This window comes from Indicator indicator, chromosome 2 (assembly GCF_027791375.1).
Source record: "Indicator indicator isolate 239-I01 chromosome 2, UM_Iind_1.1, whole genome shotgun sequence".
Taxonomy (NCBI): domain Eukaryota; kingdom Metazoa; phylum Chordata; class Aves; order Piciformes; family Indicatoridae; genus Indicator; species Indicator indicator.
Window position 1 is genome coordinate 39498605 of NC_072011.1, and position 24023 is coordinate 39522627.

Below are 24023 nucleotides of genomic sequence, written 5' to 3' on the forward strand. Positions count from 1 at the left end.
ATCCATATACAGATGTATACAGAGCGGGTCACTGTAACAAACTGATCCTTTGTTTTCACATTTAAGAGTATGCTCACTGGTATTGTCTGCAACGCTTGAATCCTGAGCACGCTGAAGTTATTCAGATGACCTGTTTCAAGTATCTGAGCATTTCTCACCATTTAAAATGAAACATATAACAACCCTTCATCTATTACTAAGTCAGTTCTTGTCACTTTTTAGCTAAGGACCTTAGAAAGGAGGACCTGACAAGGCCTGGCAGCCTTGTGAAGCCAAATATAAGATTGCTGACTTATACCTACTCTCACTGAAAAATGGATATCAATTTTAGGCTTGGCATTTGTACAGCCTTACTTCTTCTAGCATTAAATTAAGATGAACAAAAATTCCCTGGAGATGCATGTGATCTTCCTTGGGGAATTTTACACAGCCTGTTTTAGAATTGGTAAATAAAGTTTCAGTGTATACTGAAACATCAAAAAGGCTGAGTTACATTTCCAACCTGTTCAAATTGTGCAAAGTTACATAACCCTGATGCAATAAAACTGACAGACTCCAAGACCTTTAACAAAAAAAAGGAGGGTTACAATATCAGTTGGACATACACTGATTTAAATTATAAATGCACACTAGCAAAGACACAGGATATTTCATCATATGGTAACTTCACATCAAAATCCAAAGTTTTCCACCTAGCATATAACAACTTACTCCATTTTTGCTTAATTCAGCAATTCTAGAGTAAATTATGAAAATTAGAAAATCTTTTTTCAAGTACAGCTTTCTGCAAAAAGCATTTGTAAGCTTTGAAGGCTTCTTGGAAACAATGTAACATTGCAAAACTGTTCATGCCATGTCAATATTTACAGCAACACTGCTGAAAGGCCCATTTAAGAAATACATTATCATTACAGTTAAAACTAAATTACAGATGTACCAGATTTGAGAAGAATGGGACCATGTGATGCTGGGAAATGCTCAGATCATTTACACAATTAAAAAAAAAAAAAAAAATCAAATTACTACAAAAAAGACCTGCAAAGAACATGTCTCATCAGTTTGTATTTGCATTCTACTTCTCTAAAAGAAGTTACAAACTTCTATAATGTAGTTCCTTCTTCACTGAACATTTACTCCCATTTTTTCCACTTGTCTTAAATAAATCAAGCTATGATATCAATGAGTATATTCAGATTAAATGTCAAACATGCATACCAGCAAACAGCAAGAGTAATGAAGCTCCTCTTTGCTTCAAATTAATTTGGCAACTAGGAAGTTTGCTAAAGAAAATTTAGCAAAAGAAAGGATAACTGGTAGTCACCAAAATCTTTGGCATCATCCTCTCCAAATAAACACACCTCAGTATTGTAACCATGACTTATTTTCTTCTGCCTTTATTTTGATTTATCTGATACATTTAAAGAATGAAGCTGAAAATATTGTCCTTCTAGGGTGGAGAGTGATTTAACATTAATTACTGTTTTCTTTCTAATATTTGCCTTATGAGAAGAAAATATTTTATTGAAGGGTTCTACAGCTACAGAATTTAGGCCAATTCGTCCTTCATGGAGAACCTGAGATTTGACTCACATCATCATAATTGAAAATCTTATACAAAACTTCTTAAAATTGTATTTTACATTGCAGTTTATTTGCTGAACCCAATCTTTAGCAGTTTTCCATTAACAACTGATTTCATAAACTCACTGTTCATTACTTTTTCTCAGAACAGTATTTTCAGATTATTCAGCTATCAGAATGGCTTTTAACTAGAAACTTAATCCAATAAGAGAATCGTTATCTAAAAGCCAAACTGTAAATATCAACTATTTCTGAATCAAGTAACAAATGTCCTAAACCACACTATAAATAGCCACAGCCATCTGTCTGATTTGCCCCTTCTCCTCCTTACTTTAACTTGCCTATCTCCAAGGACACAATCTTACCACATAGCGTGCCTGGTTTCACTGCCTGCCTCCTGCCTCAGAAAAGCAGCAGTGAGAGGGAAGGTCACCAATTCCTGACCCCGGCCCAGAAAGCCAACATTATTAAATCTGACTCCCATAACCAACCTCAAGTGCTTATCTGTTATTTCCATCACATTCCTTCTATTACAGTTGTTTGCCAGCATTTAACCACATTTTATCTCATTTCATTAACTCTTCCCCTGTCATTTGGGTGGCGGTGTTTTTTTTAGCACTGTCTTAAAGAATATTTTTTACAAAGCTGTGGAAAGACAAGCAGATTCTATCTACCAATTCACCACAATTCCCTTGCAAATCTTTTCAAAGGAAAGTTTACCCAAGAAATATAAATTTTATGTAACCCTATCAGTTCCCACTACTCCAAAGCAGTCTACTATACAGACAGTTATCAGCAGAAATGAAAATTTCAGTAGTGCAGAGGACAAGAGCTAGAAAATTCCTCAGCAGGATACATGATGACTATACACGCAGTTACGTATCACATAGCAGTTAGTTGGAATTTAGTTCATTTGTAAAATGTGGAGAAACGTCAAATTCTGCAAATGACAATTTTTGCCAGAAAAACATTTGTCAGAAGCAAAAGTTTCAATTACAGTATATGCATTGCTTGCAAAGACAACATTTCTAGTCAAAACAACGGACATATATACACACACACACAAGCGTTCCAAGCTCATCCATCCCAGAAGCAGCAGAGCTCAACAGCTCTTTGTTGCTTGCTAGGACAAGGACGTGCACCAGCAGCACTCGGCTCTGCGGAGGTCCCAGCCGCGGGGTTAGAGTCCCCACTGCTCCCTCCCAGGGGTAGCAGACGGTTAATTAAAAGGGAAATAACATCGGCAACAGAGAATCACCCCCAAGCAGTCAGAAGAGGTACGGTTAAGGCAAGGCACCAATATGGGAGACAGTTTGAACTCTGGTTGCCTCCAGCAAAGACACAGATTTCATTGTCCTGCACATGCTTTTGATCAAACTCTTCACTATTTTTGGATGATCATGTCCATAACATAATGACAATTCTGAAATGCCTTGGAAACATAGTCCAAAAAAATTCAAAATGTAAAAGAAAGCTTTTGCAGAATAGGAAAGCCTTTCATGTCAACTCTCCAAAGCAGCTATTAGAAGAACTTAAGAAAAAAATCATTTCTCAAAAGATAGAAAATGAAAATATATGATCATTCTATAAAACACAGTTTGTGAATAATAAAATTAATGATGTTAGTATTTATTCCAGTGAATTCACAGGCCATTATTTCAAATTGCAAATGTCAAAGTACCATAAACAGAAAGCATACATTAAAAAGTGAAATTTGTACTCAGCAGATGAGCATCTAGGGGAACCCTCTATGAATCTGTTTTCATGCTTATTTGAAATATACAGCTTATTAGTGATACTTGCATATATATAAATATCGAAGATTATATAATAGCAGCAACAACATCTTCAAGAGAAATAATTAGATAATCAGAGTAAGCATGAGTATTTGCCATGAAAAGAAAAATATAGACACCTGATAAGTACACACACACTGGAAGGTGGTACTAGACCAGTAACTAAGAACAGAGACCTGGCCTGCCAACTCATGTACGTGTTATAAGCTTGGGGATGTGTCACCCAAACAAGCATCACATATTGCAACAGAAAGGTACTCTACATAAATATCACATTTAATTCCATGCAATTAAGTACAGTGAAAAGAAAAAGAGAAAATACAAATAAGCCCAGAGGGGAAGAAAAGGAAGATAGGAAATCACAGTTGGACTGACTTACAAGGTGCTTTTTGGAGAGAAGGTATAACTTAACTAACCAATAACTACAAAGCAGATGCCAAGAATGGTAATATTATAGAATACAGTATCTGATGTATTTAAATGTCATGGCAGGTAAGAAATTAGAGATTAAAAAAATAAGTCTACCCTTAAGAAATAAGATGGATTGCAGCAAAAAAATCATGGATACTAAGACCCCCATACAAAACAGGCCCTCTGCCACGCAGCATCCCAAGAGAGTGGATAGCCTAACACTGAAATTTACATTCAATTGAAGACTAGCAAAGGACAGTCAGGAGCTCTGCGTTTTTATCCCAAGAGAGTGAAACTGCCCAACCTCGTACTTCCATTACTGTGTTAAACATTTCCAGATATAGGCCAACAAAAGGCTTCAGAAGGAGCACAAAACCAGTTTTTAATTAATGCTGCTCATCCTTCAATCGTACATGATGTACAATTTCTAAAAGCCATGCTGTAGTTGTTGAACCCCTAACACAAACCTTTCACATGGATCAAAGAATATTCAACTGCAAATGGTCACAGCAGACGTAATATCTGATGCTTATAGAGACAACCAAGAATTCTGCACCTTTCTGAACATGACTCCACGGCAGATAAATGCTGTTGCAGCTCATGGCCATGCCAGCCACAGCTAATTATAACTTCATTGAGATGTTTTAGCAAGAGCCAAAGGCCTTCAAGCAAACAACTTGTAAAGAAGTTATATTCCCAGTTCTGCCACTGACAATACAAAAGACTTCTGCAAATAGTTTAAATGCTTTGCTTCTTTCCTGTCTCATCTATAACACGAAGCTTTTGAGGAATACTTGGGGGAAGAGAGGAGAAGAAGAGTGGCATACTAGCCTCTGTTGAAGGGCACTATAAATATTCAAAGTGTTATTACTATCAAACAACACAATAGCAAAATCTTAGGTCCATATACCAGATTTCTTTTCTCAAAAGCAATTTTTAAGATCTCTATCAGAGATTAAAAAAATGTCAAGATATTTAAGAGACTCAAATGGATGTTCTTCTTATGCATAACTAAGCCAGTTATTTTCCACATAGTATTTACTGGATATAGTGATAGAAACACAATTCAGTTACTAACAAATTTGTCACAGAATCGTTGAAGTTGAAAAATTACTCTCTTGTCCTCATGACCACTTCCTTTAAATTCCTACACAGCGAACCCTGAGCAAAGAATATCACATCAGCTGCTCTTCTCAGAGTGGATGGTTGACGTTACCATAGAAAGTACCATTAGAAAGATGGCATCTCTACTAATTGGGAAAAAAAAACCAACAAAATAACGACAACAAAAAAAAAAACACCACAACAATGACGACAATAAAAAAAAACAACACCACAAACAGAAGCAGCTTGCATTGCTAAATAGGCTCAAGACTCTCTTGATAAAGACGGTACAAAAAAGGGACAGGAAACAAGAGACAAAGAAGGGAGACTTCAAAAAAAGGAGTGTAAGTAGACACTTTTCAGTCTCAAACAGAGAACCAAACAGAGGGCTAGTAGTAATGTGGAGAGTGTTAAGGTATACAACACAGATTTTCTTGTAAACAAAGCCAAAGAGGAAAAACTACGAAGACTGCAGTACGGAGTTAACCTAATGTGCCCATCACTGAAATATCTGACAGAAATGGCTTTAGGTCAGCAGTTCATAAGTTCTTCAACCACAAGATCCCTATCGGTCCTTTAACGCATTAATGAGAGTATCATTCCCATCGCTCTTCAACTGAAAACACCACATAACGTGTCCCTATTAAAGAGTTGCAGCCGATCCCAGGCCTGCCCGGGGGGCGGCCGAGGTACAGCGGGGCTATGTGCCAGCGGCACAAGCTGGGTACGCAGCTCACCAGAGGCAATTTTTAACAGTGGGTTATGAAACTGGTGGCAAATTCAGGCGGCTGGCCCTGGTGGGGGCACCCAGAAAACTCCAGAGATGCGGCGAAAGCCGCGCAGCGGGCAGATACCGCTCCCCTCCGGCCCGGCCGCCATGTCACGCCCCTCCGCCGGGCAGCGTTGGGGGGCGGCCGCCCTCTGAGAGGGAGGGAAATGGCCCACGGTGGAGCCGGGCGGCCGCTCCCTCACGAGGCAACAGACAAGAGCAAAACCGAGGCAGAAGCTTAGGCGGCCGTTCCCCGACCCTGCGTAGCCGGAGAGGCGCGGCCGCCAAAACAGAGGGGGGGCGGGGGGGTAAAGTGATCGCCCGTGTTACCTGCAGCTCCGCCCGCTCCGCCTCCCACTCGGCGCGCTCCGCCTCGAATCGGCCCCACTCGTGCTGCAGGAAATGCAGGATGCCTGGCACGCTGTATTGAGCCCGAGACGCCGACACTGGAGGGGGAGCTCCGGAGGCTGAGACCCCCCCACCGCCACCTCCTCCTGCTGCCGCTGCGGCGGCCGCTGCTGCTGCCGCCTCACCCGACTCCAGCCCTGGCCCGCCTGCCGGCGGTGGCAGAAGCAGGGCATTATTATTGTTGTTGTTGCTGAAGAAAACGCCGGGCCCTGCTTGTTCGTCCATGGCCGGGCTGCGTCTGCTGCGTTGCCCGCCGCCGTCCCCTCCTCCGCGAGCCGCCGCCCGCACCCAGCCGCGTCCCGGCAGCAGCAGCAGCAACAACCTGGGCGCGTCCCGCCCGCCGTCACCGCCTGACAGCCACCCCCGCCGGCTGTTACGGCGGCCCAGTAGGGACAACTCTAGAGAGAGATTCACCCCAACCCTTCTCGCGGCATTCTGGGAAATGTAGTCCCGCTAGGTAGCAGGACGCCCCGCCGAGGGAGGGGCGGAATTTACCCAACCGCCTTTTTGTGCAGCGCGCTGGCCCTATTTCGAGGAAGGACTTTATAGCTAGTTGAGCCTCGTGGCTTTGAGTAGCTATTCTGGGGCAGAGACTGGCAACGCGCCCCCAGGCCCAGTAGGCAAGGTGGGCGTGAGAGAGACCGCAGGGAGCAATGCCACGGCTGAGAGGTCAAGGCAGCTCCGAGCAGCACCGGGAGAACTGATTAATCATAATCTCCACCTCAAAGAAAACAGCCTTGGCACACTCACAGCCCAGCATGAGGAAATAAAAAGGGCAAGCGTCTTGCGGCAATTCCACAAACTTTGGCCAAGCCCTGCCCTTTCACCCCCAGCTTTTCTGTTTTGGCCTTGCTCTGAGCAACTGAAACAAAAAATCCCTTACGGGGGTCTCTTGAAAATCTTTAGACATGTTGAAAAGGAGAGCAGAACAACATTTTCCAGAATTTGCCATTCTCTCTTCTGCAAGGAAAGGGAAAACATACTTTGAGACTGGCATCAAAGCCTTGTGCTGAAGGCACAAGTTGCCAACAACACTGCTCCCTCTTATCTCTCCCGAAAATAGAGGGCTGTTAGGCATGCACTCCATACTGACATATGTATGGTTGAAGACAAACACATCCCTACCAACAGGCTTTACACCAGAGTTATGTGTTAGCAGTGTGAATGGTGGTTCACGGCCACAGAAGCTGCTGCATGTGCTGATCATGGGCCCGGCCACCCCTCACCACGCCCAGGCACACCGGCAGCACCTCCCTGCTTACTCAAGCAGCACTTCCTGTTTCCTTCTGTGCCAATCTGTCTCACCCACTTCTCACTCCTTTCCTTGGAGATTAGAGCTGCGGCGGGTGCACAACTTCTTTGTGCTTTTGAAGAGGGAAAGACAACTAAGGAAGCATATAGAGAGCACCAGAGAGGAAAGGGGCACAGAAGTGAAAGCATAGAAGAGGGAGCATGCTCTGGGGGACCTCAGCTGGAAACGAGGGTAGAACAAAAAGGAAGGAAATGGCAAAGAGAGGAACGACATGAAAGGGAATGAAGGAGAAGTTACTTTAATGAAAAAGCACAGTAAAAAGACCACTGACAAAGATTAAAAGAAGATAATCACTCCAGCCATTCCAAGTTGTTATTTTTTTAATCAAATTAAATTCGATGCTAAAATAATTACATAAAACCACACCGTTATAGCTTAGTATCAGGAGCAAGCAAAGAAGCAAAAGAGTAAACTGGGGAAGGACATACAAATGAAAGTTGTGCATGTTGTCATAGAGTATACAAAGAAAAACCTCTTCCTTCTCTATCCTTCTACATCTATCAAGTACTATTTTCCATTCTGCTTTTTTTTTCAGTTTTGTACTGGCTTCTTACACAGATTGCTACATTCCCCTCCCCACCTCAGCTTTTCTGAATTTCCAGACATCCTGAAAACTAGACTTTAACCAAAACATAGAAGTGCTGAGGAAAAATTAAGTTAAATAAAACCTGATTATAGACAAAAAAGTTTCCAACAAACATCAGTTAAGTCACTAGATCACCTGGGGAGGGAGGGAATACAAAACAGGATATTAAGTTATTTTTCTTAGTTATACTTGCAATTTTTCAGTGTGTAATTTTGTACTGAAAGTTTCCTTATTACATTCTCTCAACTGTTAAACAGGTTCAGAGCTTCCAAGCAACAGAGCTTTGTAACGCTGAAAACATGTATTAGAAAGTGATATATTTTAATGAATTTAATTCCCACTGCACATAAAAAGATGAAAAAAGTAGTGAAATTACTTTCCTCCTTGTGTATGGCATATTGTTTTTACTTCTGCCACATATCTTTAAGCCTGTAGGACAATGGAACACAACTTGTAAGTCACCACCTTTATGAAAAATCCCCAACATTTGAAAGGTTGTTTTGCACTACTTGTGTCCTCACTTTAGTACTTTAATAAATAAAAGTTTTTGTGATTTTATGTTAAATATTTTGCACACACCAAATACAATAGGGCAAAAGAGCACTGTCTTGTGCATAGGTAATAATGTATTGTGGGAAAAGAGAAGAGGCAAATGACTATGCAAAAATAATGATCTACAACTGTATCTACTAGCTGTTACTCATATTCAGTTCTATTTATTACCTCTTTGTTATATTTAGGTTGAACTAGAAGCTTCTGAAATATGCAGCTTTCACAGGGTATCCAAAAACCATCAGAGATGAAACTCAACAAACCTAGCCATGGCTTCCAGTTATTTGTTTTCTCTCTAGAAAACAAAATGTACAGAAAGATCCCTATAGAAGCCCATAAATTCAACAGCAGCACCAAAAATTCGTGTTAAGTCAGTCTTGTATACACAAGAAAATACATGGTTCTGCACTTCTACCAATAGGAAGGGTGAGGTCTGGCAGCGGATAGACATTGGAAGTCGCTGGCTCTCTACTCTAAAAGTCCAGCAACTGACCTCCGCACTCCGAAATCTGCAGATCAGACTCAGTGAGATGTGAGGGGAGCTATATGCTTTTCAAAAAGAAAAGCTTGGTAGGGGAAGGAAAAATGAGGAGCCTAGCTCTCACTTGTGTTCTGCTCCCTTAGTCAGTACAGGTCCAAAGTGCTCAAGTCACTTGGCTCTGCAAACTTACCAGGAACTACAGACAAGATCTCCACTGAGACTAAACTCTTGCAGGAAAGTTAAATACCTAGAAGTCTGAACAAAGAGTAGAATCATCACATTCAAACAGTGTCTGGCAGAATAGGAATACTGCTGACAAACAGCACCTTATGAGGGCCAAAATCTACACCTAGAAAAATGCAGATAGCAGGCAGTTCTCTTTATAAACTCACTTTCCAATGCATTCTTGAACACTTTTCTTAGAAGAGATTAGTGATGAGATTCTTTGTATCGTTTATTAATTTTCAAGCATGAAAATGGATTGGAAAGAAATATACACCACATAAATAAAGACAACTCATTAAGAAAGCATGCTTGATTATTCACCTTGAGAAAGGCTGAAATGTTTCAATTATTTGGATTTCTTTTTCATGCAAGCCAAAATGATCTACCAAGTCCAGCAACCCCCTTCCCTACTTATAGTTCAAAAGGAAAAAGTACACATTTCAAGTTACCCATGGTACATGGTACGTACTTCATAACTGTTCCCCCTCTTCTCTCCATCCCTCCTGTGTTAAGAGTGTTGGTACAAGGGTAGGTTAACAATCACCAGATTTCAGAAAACACTCCAAGATTTGGGGTAGCTTTTAAAAATAAATAAAACTATTTAGTCAGAGAATAGGGGGGTTTAGTGGATAATTTATAACACAAATTCATAAATATGATCACATTACATTTCCTAAAAATCTATATAAATACAACTAACACCACTTCCCTTGCAATGCATGGATTTCAAGTAATTATGCAAAGCTCTATTTGACAGCATTTCACATACAAATTACACAGTATTACAGATATATACGGAGTAACACATTGGGGTTAATGTAATGCTTCTGAATACTTAAGGTTCAAAAATACTAAAAAGTAATTCAAAAAAAGCTAGTTTTCAGTTTAATTGTTGGGGTGGAATGTACTGTGGGTGGTGGTTGCCTAGCAGCTGCTTTTGCTTTGCTGGCCTGACTTGCTCGGACTGCAGTTTCTAGACGTGTTTTTAATTCAGGAGCAGCTCCCATTACTGTCTTGAAAGCATGTGGGTAAAGTGGACCAATGTGCATTAGATTCTGAAGTGCAAATTCGTGAAGATCCTTAGAAGCTGTAGATGCAGAAGCAAAGGCATTTTCATTCAGTAAATAGGAGATCAGAGTAGGAACAAGAAGGGCAAGCAACTGGACTCCTAAACATGAAATAAAGATAAAAAACGTAATTACCATTTCATAGAAGAAAGAATTTTTTTTTCCACTTAATAGACTGATATGGATAATGTTTTCAGAATTTACAATAAGCACTGAAAGGTACATGGTTTCCTGTCCATTGGTCACTCAAGTCTTCCTTACTTGGACTGTGTTTCAGGCTTCTATTATTGTTCATCACAGTTACTTTGTTCTTGACCATTCTTAAAGATTCCTTTGCATCAGCTGATGGCAGATCATTGATAAGAGATTGCAAGATGTAGAGTGCCTATCATATTAATGGATTTCAAAACACTTCTCAGGCAGACAAACATTATGTAGTTGAATCTGTGTGTCAGCCTCCCTAGTGAGTGTAACAGAACTGCTGTTAGTATGCAAGTGTTCACAGGAAAGTCAGAGACAGTTACATGCTGTATTACTCCATTCTAGAAGATTCCAATCCAAAAACTAGCACCACAATTTTACACAGGCTAGCATAGCCTCATGAGGCCACGGTCTAAATTGGCATAGGCATCAAAAGGCCTTGTCTCTAGAACAACAGAAAAAAAAAAAAAAAAAGGCAACTGAACTTAAGTATCAGGTCTATTTCTTTGTATCCAGCAAGGATATTGCTCTCTACAACTACCTGAAAGGAGGTTCTAGTGAGGTGAGGGTCAGTCTCCTCTCCCAAGTAACTAGCAACAGGATAAGAGGAAATGGCTTCTATTTGTGCCAGGGGAGGCAATATATCTATATTAGGAAAATTTCTTCACTGAAGGAGTGGTCAGGCGTTGGAACAGGCTGCCCAGGGAAGTGGCAGACTCGCCATACCTGGAGGTGTTCAAAAAACATGAAGACATGGTACTTTGTGATGTGGACATGTCATGTTGGATTGACAGTTGAACTTGATCATCTTAGAGGTCTTTTCCAACCCTAATGATCCTATGATTCTATGATATTAATATGCCTTTGAAATGTGTAACTTAATTAATGGTAGCTCATTGATCTAAAGCTTATAGGTTTATCAGAATATTAATGATTCTCCCCTAAAGCTTTTGACTAAATTCACACTCATGGAGTGATTGTCTCCAGCCAACATTAGCAAAAATCAGATATTTTGTTTCCTCATTTGCTTCAGTTACTTTCTCATTTTACATGTGTGTCAAACAATTGTTCTGGAAGCAGAATGGAGCTCAAGAAAACATAGATTTAGTGTTCTATTATTAGCAATGAAGAGAAATAGTAACAAAAAACTGCAACCAAACCAAAACAAAACCCAAACTACCAAACTCACAGAAAATCAACAGGGAATTTTATCAGCATTTAAATCCAAATGTCTGCAAAGCAAGTCTTTAGAAAACACATTGTTCCAGCTAGAGAATAACTGAACTTAAACTATAAATGCTATATTAAATGTACTGAAGGAAACAAGGGGCTCCATCTCTCCATCTACATTCAAGGTCTTCTGACCACTACAATTCAATTTCTTGGGCTTTTCAGATATCTTTGTTGATTTGGTAGAAGCAACCTGATAAAAGTGATGAGTCTGCTAAAATAAATGAAAGTTAACAATGGGAAAAAGAAAATTTAAACTGTGTGAACAACTCATTTCCAAACAGAAGAAAACATCACTCACTATTGCAAGTTCATGTTTAGATGCTTTTTTTCCCCCCCCTCTGCAATTACCAGAAATGCAAAGGCTACAGTACATCAATATTATATGCGCTGTGAGTTCATGTATATGAAAGTTCTAGTACTGGAATTACAAAAGCACATTCCATGGACATGTTCTATGTGTGACTATACCATCACGTTCTTTACAGCAAGACATCTAACGTTACATTTTTATTTCTCTAGAAAGAAAAAAAAAACCCACTTACTATTCTGCTCCTCACCAAGGGCAACTAATGTTTCAAGGACTTTAATTCCTTCCTGGACTGCTAACAGCTCCATGTTGTTGTTTGGGCGGCTCCTTTCCACAGCTTTCAACTTCTCAACAATGATAGGGGCCAATGAATGTATATACGGTGTTGACAGGGCACGATTGGTGTGTTGGAACACAGAAAGCAGAAGCTGGTAACACTTGGCTTGAACCTAATCAAATCAAGATAAATACATTGTCCTGAAAGTTATTTAACTCAGGAAATTCTAATAAACTCTGCTATCTGTGTATGTGAGATACATGTGATGCCAAAAAAACAAACCAAAACAAACAAAACAACAAAACAAAATCCCAAAACAACAACAAAAAATAACACTAAATGGAAAGGAAGCATACTGAGAGGAAAGGAGCAACACAGCTCATCTGCTAAAACAGTATTAGCCCAGTTTTCAACAAAAGGGCAGTGAGAAAGACTGTGCAGGTACTAAACAGCAGTAACAGTATGAACTCAGACAAAATAAAAGAATAGATAATTTCATCAAGTCAGTCACTGTCTTGACAGAAAGCTATTTTACCCCCCTCACCCCAGAGGAGTAAAATAAAAATGCTCCACAGAATTGGAAATTTAAATGGAACTACTGTTCACAAATATATACAACAATACAAAATACACAAGTTCATATTCAGCCTCAACCCAGTTCTCCAACCTGGGCTTTTTCCCAAAACTTCACTAGGTCAAAAACCTTTCAAATCCTTCCCCCCAACCAGGCTAAACACTACCTCCCTGCTTCCCCCCCCAACCTAGGCCCCAATTGCATAGCTAAAAAACAGCTTTGCCAAGGCTGCAAACCTTCCCTGCAAGAAATAGCTGTCCGTGCTGGGAGCAAAGAGAGAGAGAAAAGGGCAGAATAGACTGTGATGCCCCTTTATACAGGGGGGATGCAGGAATGATGGGACGAAATAACAAAGATTACACTTTCCTGTGTCCACCTCCTTGTAGTTCTCTGGTACACCTGGAGGACTTCTCTATGGTTAAGACATCCAGTCTTAAACCCACAACAGTCACACAGGTCAACAGAGAGCTACATCTTAAGTCTCAGAACTATCAGCACTAATTCTAGAATATCTGCCAAATCATAAAATGCTGTTTCAGTGTCATAAAAGTGACTCTTGTCAAAGTGATTTATTGCTCTAAAATGTGCCAAGGCTGTAGCCAAAAGCGGCAAGCCTGCCCCATCTATCCTTCTCATTCTCCATGTTGTGCTGGCAGTAGCATAGGACTACATGTGCAGCCATACAGCAAGCTGGATCTCAGAACCTTCTCCTTGTCTTCCCTCTATTTATTTTTCCCTTTCTCCCTCTTTTCTCTGGAAAGCAGGGATTAAAGTCAATGCATGGGAAAATGACTCACTGATGATCCTGTTGAGATGAACTGATGAATGTGTTATTTGGGTGTACAAAGATCTTCCTCCAAAATTCCACAGAAATACCACAGAACTTACAAAAAGTTAAAGCCCCACAACAAGTATGAAGATAAGACATTACACATGCTTTCACAGTGCACTCAGGTCCAGACAAGATGAGTTACTGAGTAGATGCTGAACAGAAACATTCTAGAGGAAATATTATTGAACACAAGGATCTGTGAAGAGATCCAGGGATGAGTGGAAACAGATATATAAATAAAAATATTGAACTAAAAATAGAGATAATAAAAACTTAAGAAAATGCAAGTTATGCAGCTTAGGTCACTGGAATTCACAATTCACTAGTACATGGCTGCAACTTTTCTATACAATTCAATAATAAAACTTCTAATACCATTTGTATGTTTTCTAATGGAGCTCCACAGAAAAACATTTTCTCCTAACACCTTACTCAGCATCGCCTTTGACCTATTTCAACAAATTACTCCATCTCTCCATACGACTCCAAATAATTATCTTTCCCTTTCTGTCTACATTCTTTAAACTTTAATCCTTAGGAGTTGTTAATATTAGCTGTCAAAATAAGTAGTGAAACTCTCTTTTTTAACATGCATGTATAGTTCAAGTAAGTTTTATGACTGCATCTGACAGAAGATTTTCATACAATCTTACTTTATTCCATCTATTTAATAAAAAAAAAAAATTTGACTTTTCTGCATTCACAGAAGTCTACAAAAACTCCTGTGAGGTAAAAATCAGTGCTTTGTCAAAGCATGTAAGGCACGTTCATGGAAAATTTAACCATAAGGACTGAGTTCCCTTGGGGAAAAATGAAACTGAGCTCAGCAGTCTTCAAGTTACTACTATACATGATATCTAATCTTTCAGACTTTTGCAGATGGTAATAGTTTCAAAAATACTTCTGTACTTCTTATGAGGCAGCACTACTTCTTTAGAAGAGGGTTTTCCCCCCCCTACAATCTCTTCAATGCTTTTAGTACAATCCAAATAATGCTTTCATTACGAACAGTTGTGTAGTTACTGACCCAAAGAATAAGTGGTGCATATTTAAAAAACTAGAACAAACACAAAATTAATATTACAGAGTATATATTATGCGCCTCAGCAAAAAGCACGGACACAATCTGTCTGCTGTCAAAGCATTCTCTGAATTACAAAAATAGTAAGTTCTATCTTGCTAACAGCTTTCCAGCAGGATGATGAGCCAAGATGTACTTCTCTCACTGTTCATGTGTTTATACAGAGCTCAGAGAGAGTATGACATAAAGGTTTCTGCTTAATACAACTGCCATTTCCATTCACACACTAAACTTCTAAGTCACTTTCCATCAAAGTGAGAGTTGAGAGCCAAGTGAATTTTATGTCCGTGCTGCAAAACACCAACCTCGCTGCAGAGAAGAATTATCAATCTAAACAAGATTTTAAATGCCTCACTGAGACCCTAAACGCATTAGCAATTTTACATGTTTTTCTTCTCAGGAGTCTTTGCAATGCTCACTTGTGGAAATCCTACTTTTGTGTTAGCTCCCACCTGCAGACTTTCATACCCTCTCAAACAAACCACTCTATATGTGGTTGGAACAATTAAGCTTAACTATCCAATGTGTTAGCCTGCCTGAAAAAAAGTCTAAAACTTTTCAGTTCCCTGTGAAAGAAAACATTTGAAAGATAATTTATAAAGACAAACCAAAGGCCAAAAGTGCAGTCTGGAGACAGATGACTCACAATCTGTAGATGTTCTGTTCATGACCACAAAATTACTTTTTTTTTGCCCTCAAACAGAGTTTAGTATGAACATTTAAAATAAGCAGAAGTTTTGCACAAACAAATGTAAAATTAATCAGAAATGTGTCCAGTAATTTTATCTACAGAAAAAGCGTTTCAGTTTGTACTATAAAAGATCATCATTTACTGTAGAAATGTCACCATTCTCAGGTAACCAATCTTTTAATTTTCTAAAATTTCATTCATCAAATATTTTTTCCTCTTAAAAAAATGCAAGTCAAGAACCTGGCACAAGGCCATGAATACACATTATCTAAAAACACTTAGTTCAGGTTATTTTGTTCACTTAAGGTTTTGTATAATGCACTGTTGAAAATTCTAATTATTTTGACAAGCAGTACCCATCCCTGAAGTAAATGCATCAGAAAACATTCTGAAAATATGGTAAATATATCACGATTAGTTTTTCTCAGCTATATGTCATTCACATTCCTATACCATGATCTTACCCAAGGATCACAGGAATTTAATGCACTTTTAAATCTGTTCATACATCCATTTTGTAAAGACTGTACTCCAATTATTTCAGTGCTTGCTGACCAAAGGAAGAGAGCAATAGCTGTGAGTATGCTTACTTCATCAAGAATAGGCTTAGAGGCTTCTGAAAAACAAAATTAAACATGCTGTTAGCTTACTCCAAAAAGGAGTTAGAATTTACTTAGTAAATGCCAGTGAACACAGAGGAAATAAAATGTACCTGAAATTATTTGCAGCTGCATACAAATACACATCTACTTGTTACAGAATCATTTTATCATTATTGACTATGACCAACAAAATGCTGAGCATCTCTATTCTAATAGGAAAGTCAAACTTTCTGAAACTTAACTATCAGGGGAAAAACACCCACTTACTCTTATTTTTATTTTCAATATGTAAATGGAGAGAAAAAAGAACTAAGCCCTTTCCCCATTAAAAATATACTTCACTGGTTTTTTTGTTATTCTCTTCACCTGATACAGCTAAGAAGCTGATATCCAGCAAGGCAACAGGTTTTATTTAACATAAGGCTCCACATAACAGACTAGCTGGTCTGACAGTTCTCTGTTACCAATAAGAACAGTCCTACTTTTAACTTTTCCAGCTTTTCAAATAATCTGTATTTGCCATTGTCATCCTTTTTTTATCTTGCACATCTTTTATCTTCACACATCTCATTCATGAAGTTACATCAACAGGAAAAAAAATCATTAAATAGAATTATTATAACATATATGGTACTATTCTGCTGGTTTTGCTGGCCAGATTGGTGCTCCTCTCCTATGAGAGGCACATAGAAATACCAGATAAATAGTTAGCAAAAGGAAGACCAGCATGATTGCCCTTCACAGATGTCCCTCAATTTGCTTAGCTATGATGTACAACCTCACTTCAAAACAAAAAACCCAAACTAATCCAAGCATTTTAAGTGACTAATTTTTTATATTTTGAAATTGTTCACATTTTATTCAATTATGCAACTTGAAACCGTACGCAGCAGACACTACTTAGGTTCTTGTGTGTGTGATATGAGCCACTCTGCAGAAAACTGGAAAAGGAAAACATACACTCTTTGCAAGGAACAGAGAAAGATTTCTGAAGTCTGGAAAAAAAAAAAGCCTAAATCCAGTAATATTTCTGCAAAGAGGGACTGAGAAATCTCTACAGTAACAAAAAGCTGAAAGACAAAAGCTGATGTCACAAATCAGAAGTTTGACTTGGTTAACACAAATCTATGGATCCTTCCCCTTCAGACATTTTCAGGGTCATTTGCAATTGCCTACTTACTCCCTATCTCTCACATGAGTAACTCCATTCAAGCCACTCTTTAGTCTTTATAAATGGCTCTTTGGGGATGTAATAGGATGTTTTTTGGCTGAACTACCATTATGCAAATGAAAAATTTTTGTCTCTTGCTTTTACTAACTAAGCAGCTGAGACTGTACATATTTTTTTTTTGCCTTTCAAAGGGCAATGCAAAGTATGAGTGTGAAGCAGGAGAAGTACCCCACAACTCTCTAAAGAGACACAGTAGATGTCCTGCTTCTGGGTAATATTATCTTTTTTGCAAGAGCAGGATTTTTTTCTCACCTTTGAGAGCTTGTAACAACGTTGTAAATATCCTACATTTCAGCAAGACCCTTGCCATAATTACCCCTGCTGCCTTCACTTTAGCATTCATTGTCATTAAGACTTTATGAATTGTGCGAGCAAATACTTAAAAGATAGACTGAATGTCATTTTTCTTGACGTTTAATTCAAGGTGTCTAGTCCATGTACAACACCAAACAACTACAGTTTCAGAAATAGATCAGTTCCCCTACAACACAGGTTTGGCAACTGAAGTTTCCTTCCTTTAAGCTGGCAGGTATTCTGTGGAAAGAGGAAAGGAGGGGTGGAAATAATAGTTTGCTCAGGCCTTGCCAACATGCCTAGAGTTGATAGCCATCATGGAAATCGAGGCACAGTCCAGAAAGTAATGTGAATTCAACTTGGAACTTCTTTACATTTTACTTGTGAGACATTCAGCAAATGACAGAAAGACCAATCAGTATTAGAAGGTAGACCTCCAAGTTCCACAAACAAGTCACAAGCTGAAATTATGAAGACTGGTAAGGTCAGCCTGAGGAAAATCTAAAACATTAAGTAATTTTGTCGTAATGGGATTCAAAATGGAAGAGGAAAGTCTGAACTAGTACAGAAAAAAAAGCTACTTAAGGACCTGAGAGAACAAGGGATGAAAGGTAAGTTCCAAAAGGCAAAATTTCAAACAGGAGGCTATGGTCAGTATTGTCAAAGAGGCAAACCAGGGTATCTGGAATGGGAACTCCTGAGCGTTCCCAAATACAATTCTGTGCTTGTCTTCAACACGACCTTTTAAGTAACAGATAAATTATGCTCTGTGCAATGGAGGTCTTCCTCTTATTTTCATTTTACAAGCAATTCATCCCTACTTTTAATCCCCAATCCTCAGACATGAAGCCTATTAAATTATAGGCAGATACAATACTTGCCTTTTCATTACAGCAGTTCTCTTTAACATTCCTGCACTGGGAAACCACTTACCAGGTTGTGAGTATTCCAAGATAGATGCCAAAGTACTGCGGATAAGACCTGTCCATTGTTTCTGAGTTTCATCAGTCTTGACTGTTGGAAGAGTAACAATAGTTTTTATCCCTTGAAGAGCTGCACTGACTGGAGGAGGGACCTGATTATCTGCAGATTTTACTGCTGTTTCTTTCAATACTCTTGTAATCAGAAATAGGATAGTGGGTAAGATTGTCATGCAGCCTTAAAAGAAAACAAAAATCAGAAGTTAATTCCAACAAGTCAGGTAGATAACGTCTTTAGCTTTCCCAGTATAGATACATGTGACTAGGACACAAAGGAGACACCAAGATAAACTGCAATTCACAAGTGATGTGTGCTGTTCAATACTTTATCACCAAATCAATTTTTCAATACTAACTGAAGTGTATTGTAACACAAGTCATGCAAGCCAACACTTAAAATGTTGATGTCGATTCAAGAATGACGACTCAGCTATTAAAATTCTTCCCTCCATAGTGTGTGATACATGATATATATCACATCGAACACATACAGGCACAAGACCTCCCTTCTCCTAAAACAGTGTCTGCACACAGGATCCTATAAACAGGTCTGGAAACAGGTCTACAAACAAAGCGATGGCATTTTCCAAGGAAGTCAGTGTGTGATAAAAGCCCCAGAAGCAGAGGAAGTTGTCTGGGTGTCTTAGCTACAGCTTTTGCCCAGGATGTATCTGGCTATTCTATAAAAGAGATTAAATGATCCTACTACTGCATTCCTACTCCAAAGGAATTGTCTACCTATATAGACCAGAGAAGTAGTGGAGTCTCCATCTCTGGAGACTTTCAAGGCCCACCTGGTCATGTTCCTATGTGATCTGCTTTAGGTGATTCTGGTCTGGCAGGGGGCTTGGACTCGATCATCTTCAGAGGTCCCTACCATTCTGTGATTTGGTTTGCACACTTAACATGCACATGTTTTGTGCAGCCAATCCTGCAGGTGCAAGTTAGACATACTGAAGAATATTGGTCAGGTAACACCTAACCCAACTTCTGATGCAGGGGAGCTTTATTAGAAGGAATTTCTGTAATATATGTAGCCATTATGAATCTGTAGGACTGAAAGAAGGGTGCTGTTGGGTTTAGGTGTGTAATATCAACCTACAACTCACTTCAGCTAGTCAAGTCTCTTTCTGTATCTTTTCTTTGCCTCATGTTCCCACGTCTGTGGAAACACAAACACTACCATTTTTCTATTTCTGGAAATGCTGTGAGGATAAATACACTAAGTAGAATAATTATGACTGAAAGGGTCTGCTGGAGCTCATCTAGTCCAACTCTTTTCAAAGCAACTCCTCCAGATCAGATTACCCAGAATCTTGTCCAATGCAAACTGCAAAACGCTCATTCTAAAGAAAGAGGAGGAAATATAAAGAACCCACTCAATCACGAAAAGCAATGAATTCTCTTTGTTCAGATTCTCTTAGATCCAAATGCTCAACCAACACAAGTCCCTGCAGACTAACAACAGCTTATGAGCCACTTTCACTGTCCACTTGCCAAATGCTGGGAGCGGTTAACACAGAAATGGCACTTTTTCTGCCAACCCCCAAAAGGAAAAATAACTCAATTAACAACAGTGCAGGACTCCAGTTCAAAAATCTAGTATTTTTGTAAAGACCTGTAAAACACAAATTGTCTGTTTGAAGACACCCCATGTTGTGTTCTGAGCATGACCATCCAAATGTTATTTACCATGCATCTCATTAAGGGACCAGTCTGCATCTCATTAAAGGACCAGTCTCTAAAATGTCTTATTTGTATCAATGTGTGAAACTTCCCAAATATCCATGAGTCAACTCTTAAAACAGTTTGTTCTCTGAACAGCACAACTCAAAGCAATCATGTCCTTTACCCCTGAACTCCATGCTGTTCAATTACCCTAGTTTACACATATTCTTTGTGACAGTCTCCCTGGACAGAAGAAGCTCCATTTAGTTTAGAGTCACATTTGGGATGACTGACATCCAGCGGTTGACCAAGTAAAATCAGTAGGATTCTCTTTTCACCCACCTGCTGCATTTCATGAACTTCTCAGGAATTTAATTATCTCTGAGATGTCTATGTTCGTTTACAGTATGATTAAAATTGGCCAAAACGTTTTCATAAAAGGAAAAAAAACAATAATAAAATCATAGTGACACAGGGCTCATTTTTTCAGCACACCTGCTGCACCAAAAGCAAATTTAAAATGAAGTAATTTCCTTTACATTGCTCATTGGAAAAGCCTAATTTCCTAATTTATTTTCGAACCTAAATATACTTTTCAATAGATGGCCCTTAAAGTATCTCATAAGAATGCACTTACAGTTTGCTTTTAGCATCACATGGTCACTATGTTTCATCTACAGTAAACACTCATATGTATTTTGTTACAATACCTTACCTGCTGCAGAACACAGAGAAGGTAGGTCAGACAGGATAGTAACAGTGGCAGCCACAAGAGGAGCACTTTCCTCAGGAAGGTGGGATTTGGCAGCAACATGACTTGGAGAATCTGACACTTTGGAACTCAGATGGGGCATGTGCCGTACTAGGATAAACATGAGCAACTCCATGGCTGCAAAGACCAGAGATTTTCCAGGCACAAGACCACCACTCTCACCTCCCTCTCCTAAAGCAAGAGGGTTTTCCTTTTCCTCACTATCATCTTCATCTGAAAAAAGAAAAGAAATGTCTCAGAAGACAGTTAAGAAAGGTCCTGAAGATTATATGAATCACTCTAAAAACACCCTTAAAAATAAAGAAAATGTTGTTTCACAGTAAGATAAGACAAACGTGGCTCATGTCAAACTAAATGCTCCAGTCAGAATTAAAGCCGTTTAAAATGTTTTACAAATATTGTGAATTCAACAAAGCTTACTAAAAAGTCCATCCAGAACCAGAAATTAAAGAAATAATGCTTACACAAAACAGAAATGCATCAATTACATTGCTTCTTTTAAAACCATGTGTAGAATTAATAGCAATGCCAAATAAATAGGCATGGCACTTTAAAAAATTTATTTAATGGCTATTAATTAAATGTTCCACCTGACAAAATTTTATTTCAGCCAAAATCGATTATGAAATAAGAGAACAGAAAAACATTGTAGGATTCTATGTCCAAGTCCATGATTTCAGTGCATTCAGTTCAAAACATTTCTCTTTTGAATGGCAGCTTGGCCAGCTGCAGTCTTTCCTTCTCCCATTAAACAGCAACAGATTCAGTAAGTCAAAGCTGGCGTGAACTACCCCTATGGAGCGCCTCTGAATTTAAATGATTGCTAGTGTTATCACACTCACTGATTTGAAAAATGCAACTTACTGAGCCCACAGTAAACAATTCTATTAATTCATACGAAGGAACAGAGCTTGCATTTTCAGCTGTGCTGGTTCCTCACATTCCACCAAAATCCTCTCTCTCTGTTTTTATGTGGAAAACAGGCAAAAGCTAACAGTTGAGTTTTTCTCTCACCAGTATATTATGCCAGACTAAAGATGGTAATTTTCCTCAGTAAGAGAAAATTCTTTGGGTTTCACATTACTTCTTTCAGGCAAAAGAAAACATGGCACACCTAACCTAACCAAGCATTAGGTTTGGTTGCCACATGGAAGCTAATTTATTCAGCACAGATGCAAACTGTATATCCAATGGGAGATTTTAAAAGAAAAAACAGTAAAGGGATGATTGAACAGAGAGATGCTCTGTTAAAAGGAAGGGGTTACTAAAAGCATCTCAGAAAGTAGTTTCAGATTAATGCTAATAACCTTATCAAGGATATTCTTACATAAAGTAGAACTAAACTGATGGAATGTGTTACTGAAAAGCCTGAAGCAAAACAACAGAAGCTAGAATATCATACTAGAAAAAGCAGAGGTAAAAGAAGAAAGAATCAATTTTAATAAAGCTCCGTAAAATTCAATAGAGGAAGAGGATTTAGGTATATCAATTTAAGAGAAGCTCATAAAAGGTTAGGTTGTAAGAGAGTTCCATAAGTCAGAAGTTCAATCTCCTGTTCAAAACAGGGCCAACTTAAAAGCTGGAGCGTGCTACTGAGAGCTGCTTCAGCTTGGAATATCTTTAAGCACATAGGTACCACAACATCCCTGGCTACTTGTTCTACTGCTTCACCTCTCCCACAGTGAGGACTTTTATTCCTGTGCATCCCATTCAGATCTCCATTGCTGTAATTTATCTCCATTGCCTCTTGTCCTTCCATCATATATCTTTCAAAGAGAAAACCAATCCAGACTCCTCTAAATCCCCGTTAAGAAGAGGGATTGTGTTCTATCCCATATTAACCATCTCTTCTGCAGACTAAACAAGTTCAGCTATCTCAGCCTCTCCTCATGTTACATACTTCACCTCCCTAAGAATGTTAGTGGCCCTCCACTGGACTTCAGTTTGTCAACATCTCTCTTATAAAAAATGAGGAGGAGGGGTGAAGAAAACTAGACACTGATCCAAATGCAACGGTACAAGCTCAAGCTGAAAGGACAATCATATCCCTTAATCTACTGGTCATGGTTTTCTAGCACAGCCTAATAACAGTCTTCAGCATTGCACAGGCGAACCACCAATTCACATTCAACTCATAATCTGGCAGATCTGCTGTCCAGTCTGTCAGTGCCCCAACCTGTACCAATGTGGATTATTCCACTCCAAATGCAGGAGTTAGCATTTGTCTTTGCTGAACTTCAGGAGGTTCTCAGTCCTGCAGCCCAAGACTCCCCTGAGAGGCAACGCTGCCCTCCAGCGCACAATTTGGTATCACCTACAAGTTTGCTGAGGGTGCATTCTGTGGTCTCATCCAGGTTGTTAACGGCAAACCCAATACCTAAGGCTAAGGAACATCAGTTGCAACCAGCTGCCAATGAGATTTGAATTGTCAAACTCCATTCAAGCACAGCAGTCCAGACAGTTATTCTCTTACTTTCCAGTCCACATCTTTTCAATTTGACAATGATACTACAGGATAATAGGTCAAAAGCCTTGCAAAAGTCAAAATAAACAATAACCACCACTCCCTTAGATCCAAAGCCAGTTATTTCATCACAGAAGATGATTAGGCATTATTTGTTTTCAGTAAGTCTGCACTCACTATTTCAAATCATGTTCTTCTACTTCATGTACTCACAAGTGGTTTCCAAGGGAATGACTCCAAAACCTTTCAACACACACTAGGCTTACTGGCACACAGTATCCCAAAACCTACTTTGGTGTTCTACTTATTTGAAGTTAGACATAACATCTATGTTTCGCCATTCATTGGAAAGCTTCTTTGAGCATCACAGCTTTTCAAAGCTGACTGCAGCATCCTTAGCCAGCACCCTCAGATGCATTCACCTGGTCCCAGGGTATGTCCAGCTTTTACCTAAGCAGTCCCTAGCCAGATGCTTGTCTACTGTAGGTAGCAATTCTCTCCCCTAAACTTGCACACTAAACAGA

General features: G+C 39.2%; 2 protein-coding genes across 2 annotated transcripts in view; both read right to left on the reverse strand.

Moving 5' to 3' along the window:
• Positions 1-6294, reverse strand: part of STRN (striatin) — a 64682-nt gene extending 58388 nt beyond the window's left edge. Inside the window, exon 1 of the mRNA XM_054399290.1 lies at positions 5992-6294. Coding sequence (XP_054255265.1) covers positions 5992-6294 — 303 coding nt within the window. The remainder of the gene's footprint in view (positions 1-5991) is intronic.
• Positions 6295-8995: 2701 nt separating this feature from the next.
• The window catches only part of HEATR5B (HEAT repeat containing 5B), a 58078-nt gene continuing 43050 nt past the window's right edge, over positions 8996-24023 (reverse strand). Inside the window, exons 31-35 of the mRNA XM_054399220.1 lie at positions 20979-21248; positions 18549-18773; positions 15953-16104; positions 12269-12482; positions 8996-10393 (exon numbers count right to left, since the gene is read on the reverse strand). Of these exons, the coding sequence (XP_054255195.1) occupies positions 10089-10393; positions 12269-12482; positions 15953-16104; positions 18549-18773; positions 20979-21248 (1166 nt within the window). The 3' untranslated portion in view covers positions 8996-10088. The remainder of the gene's footprint in view (positions 10394-12268; positions 12483-15952; positions 16105-18548; positions 18774-20978; positions 21249-24023) is intronic.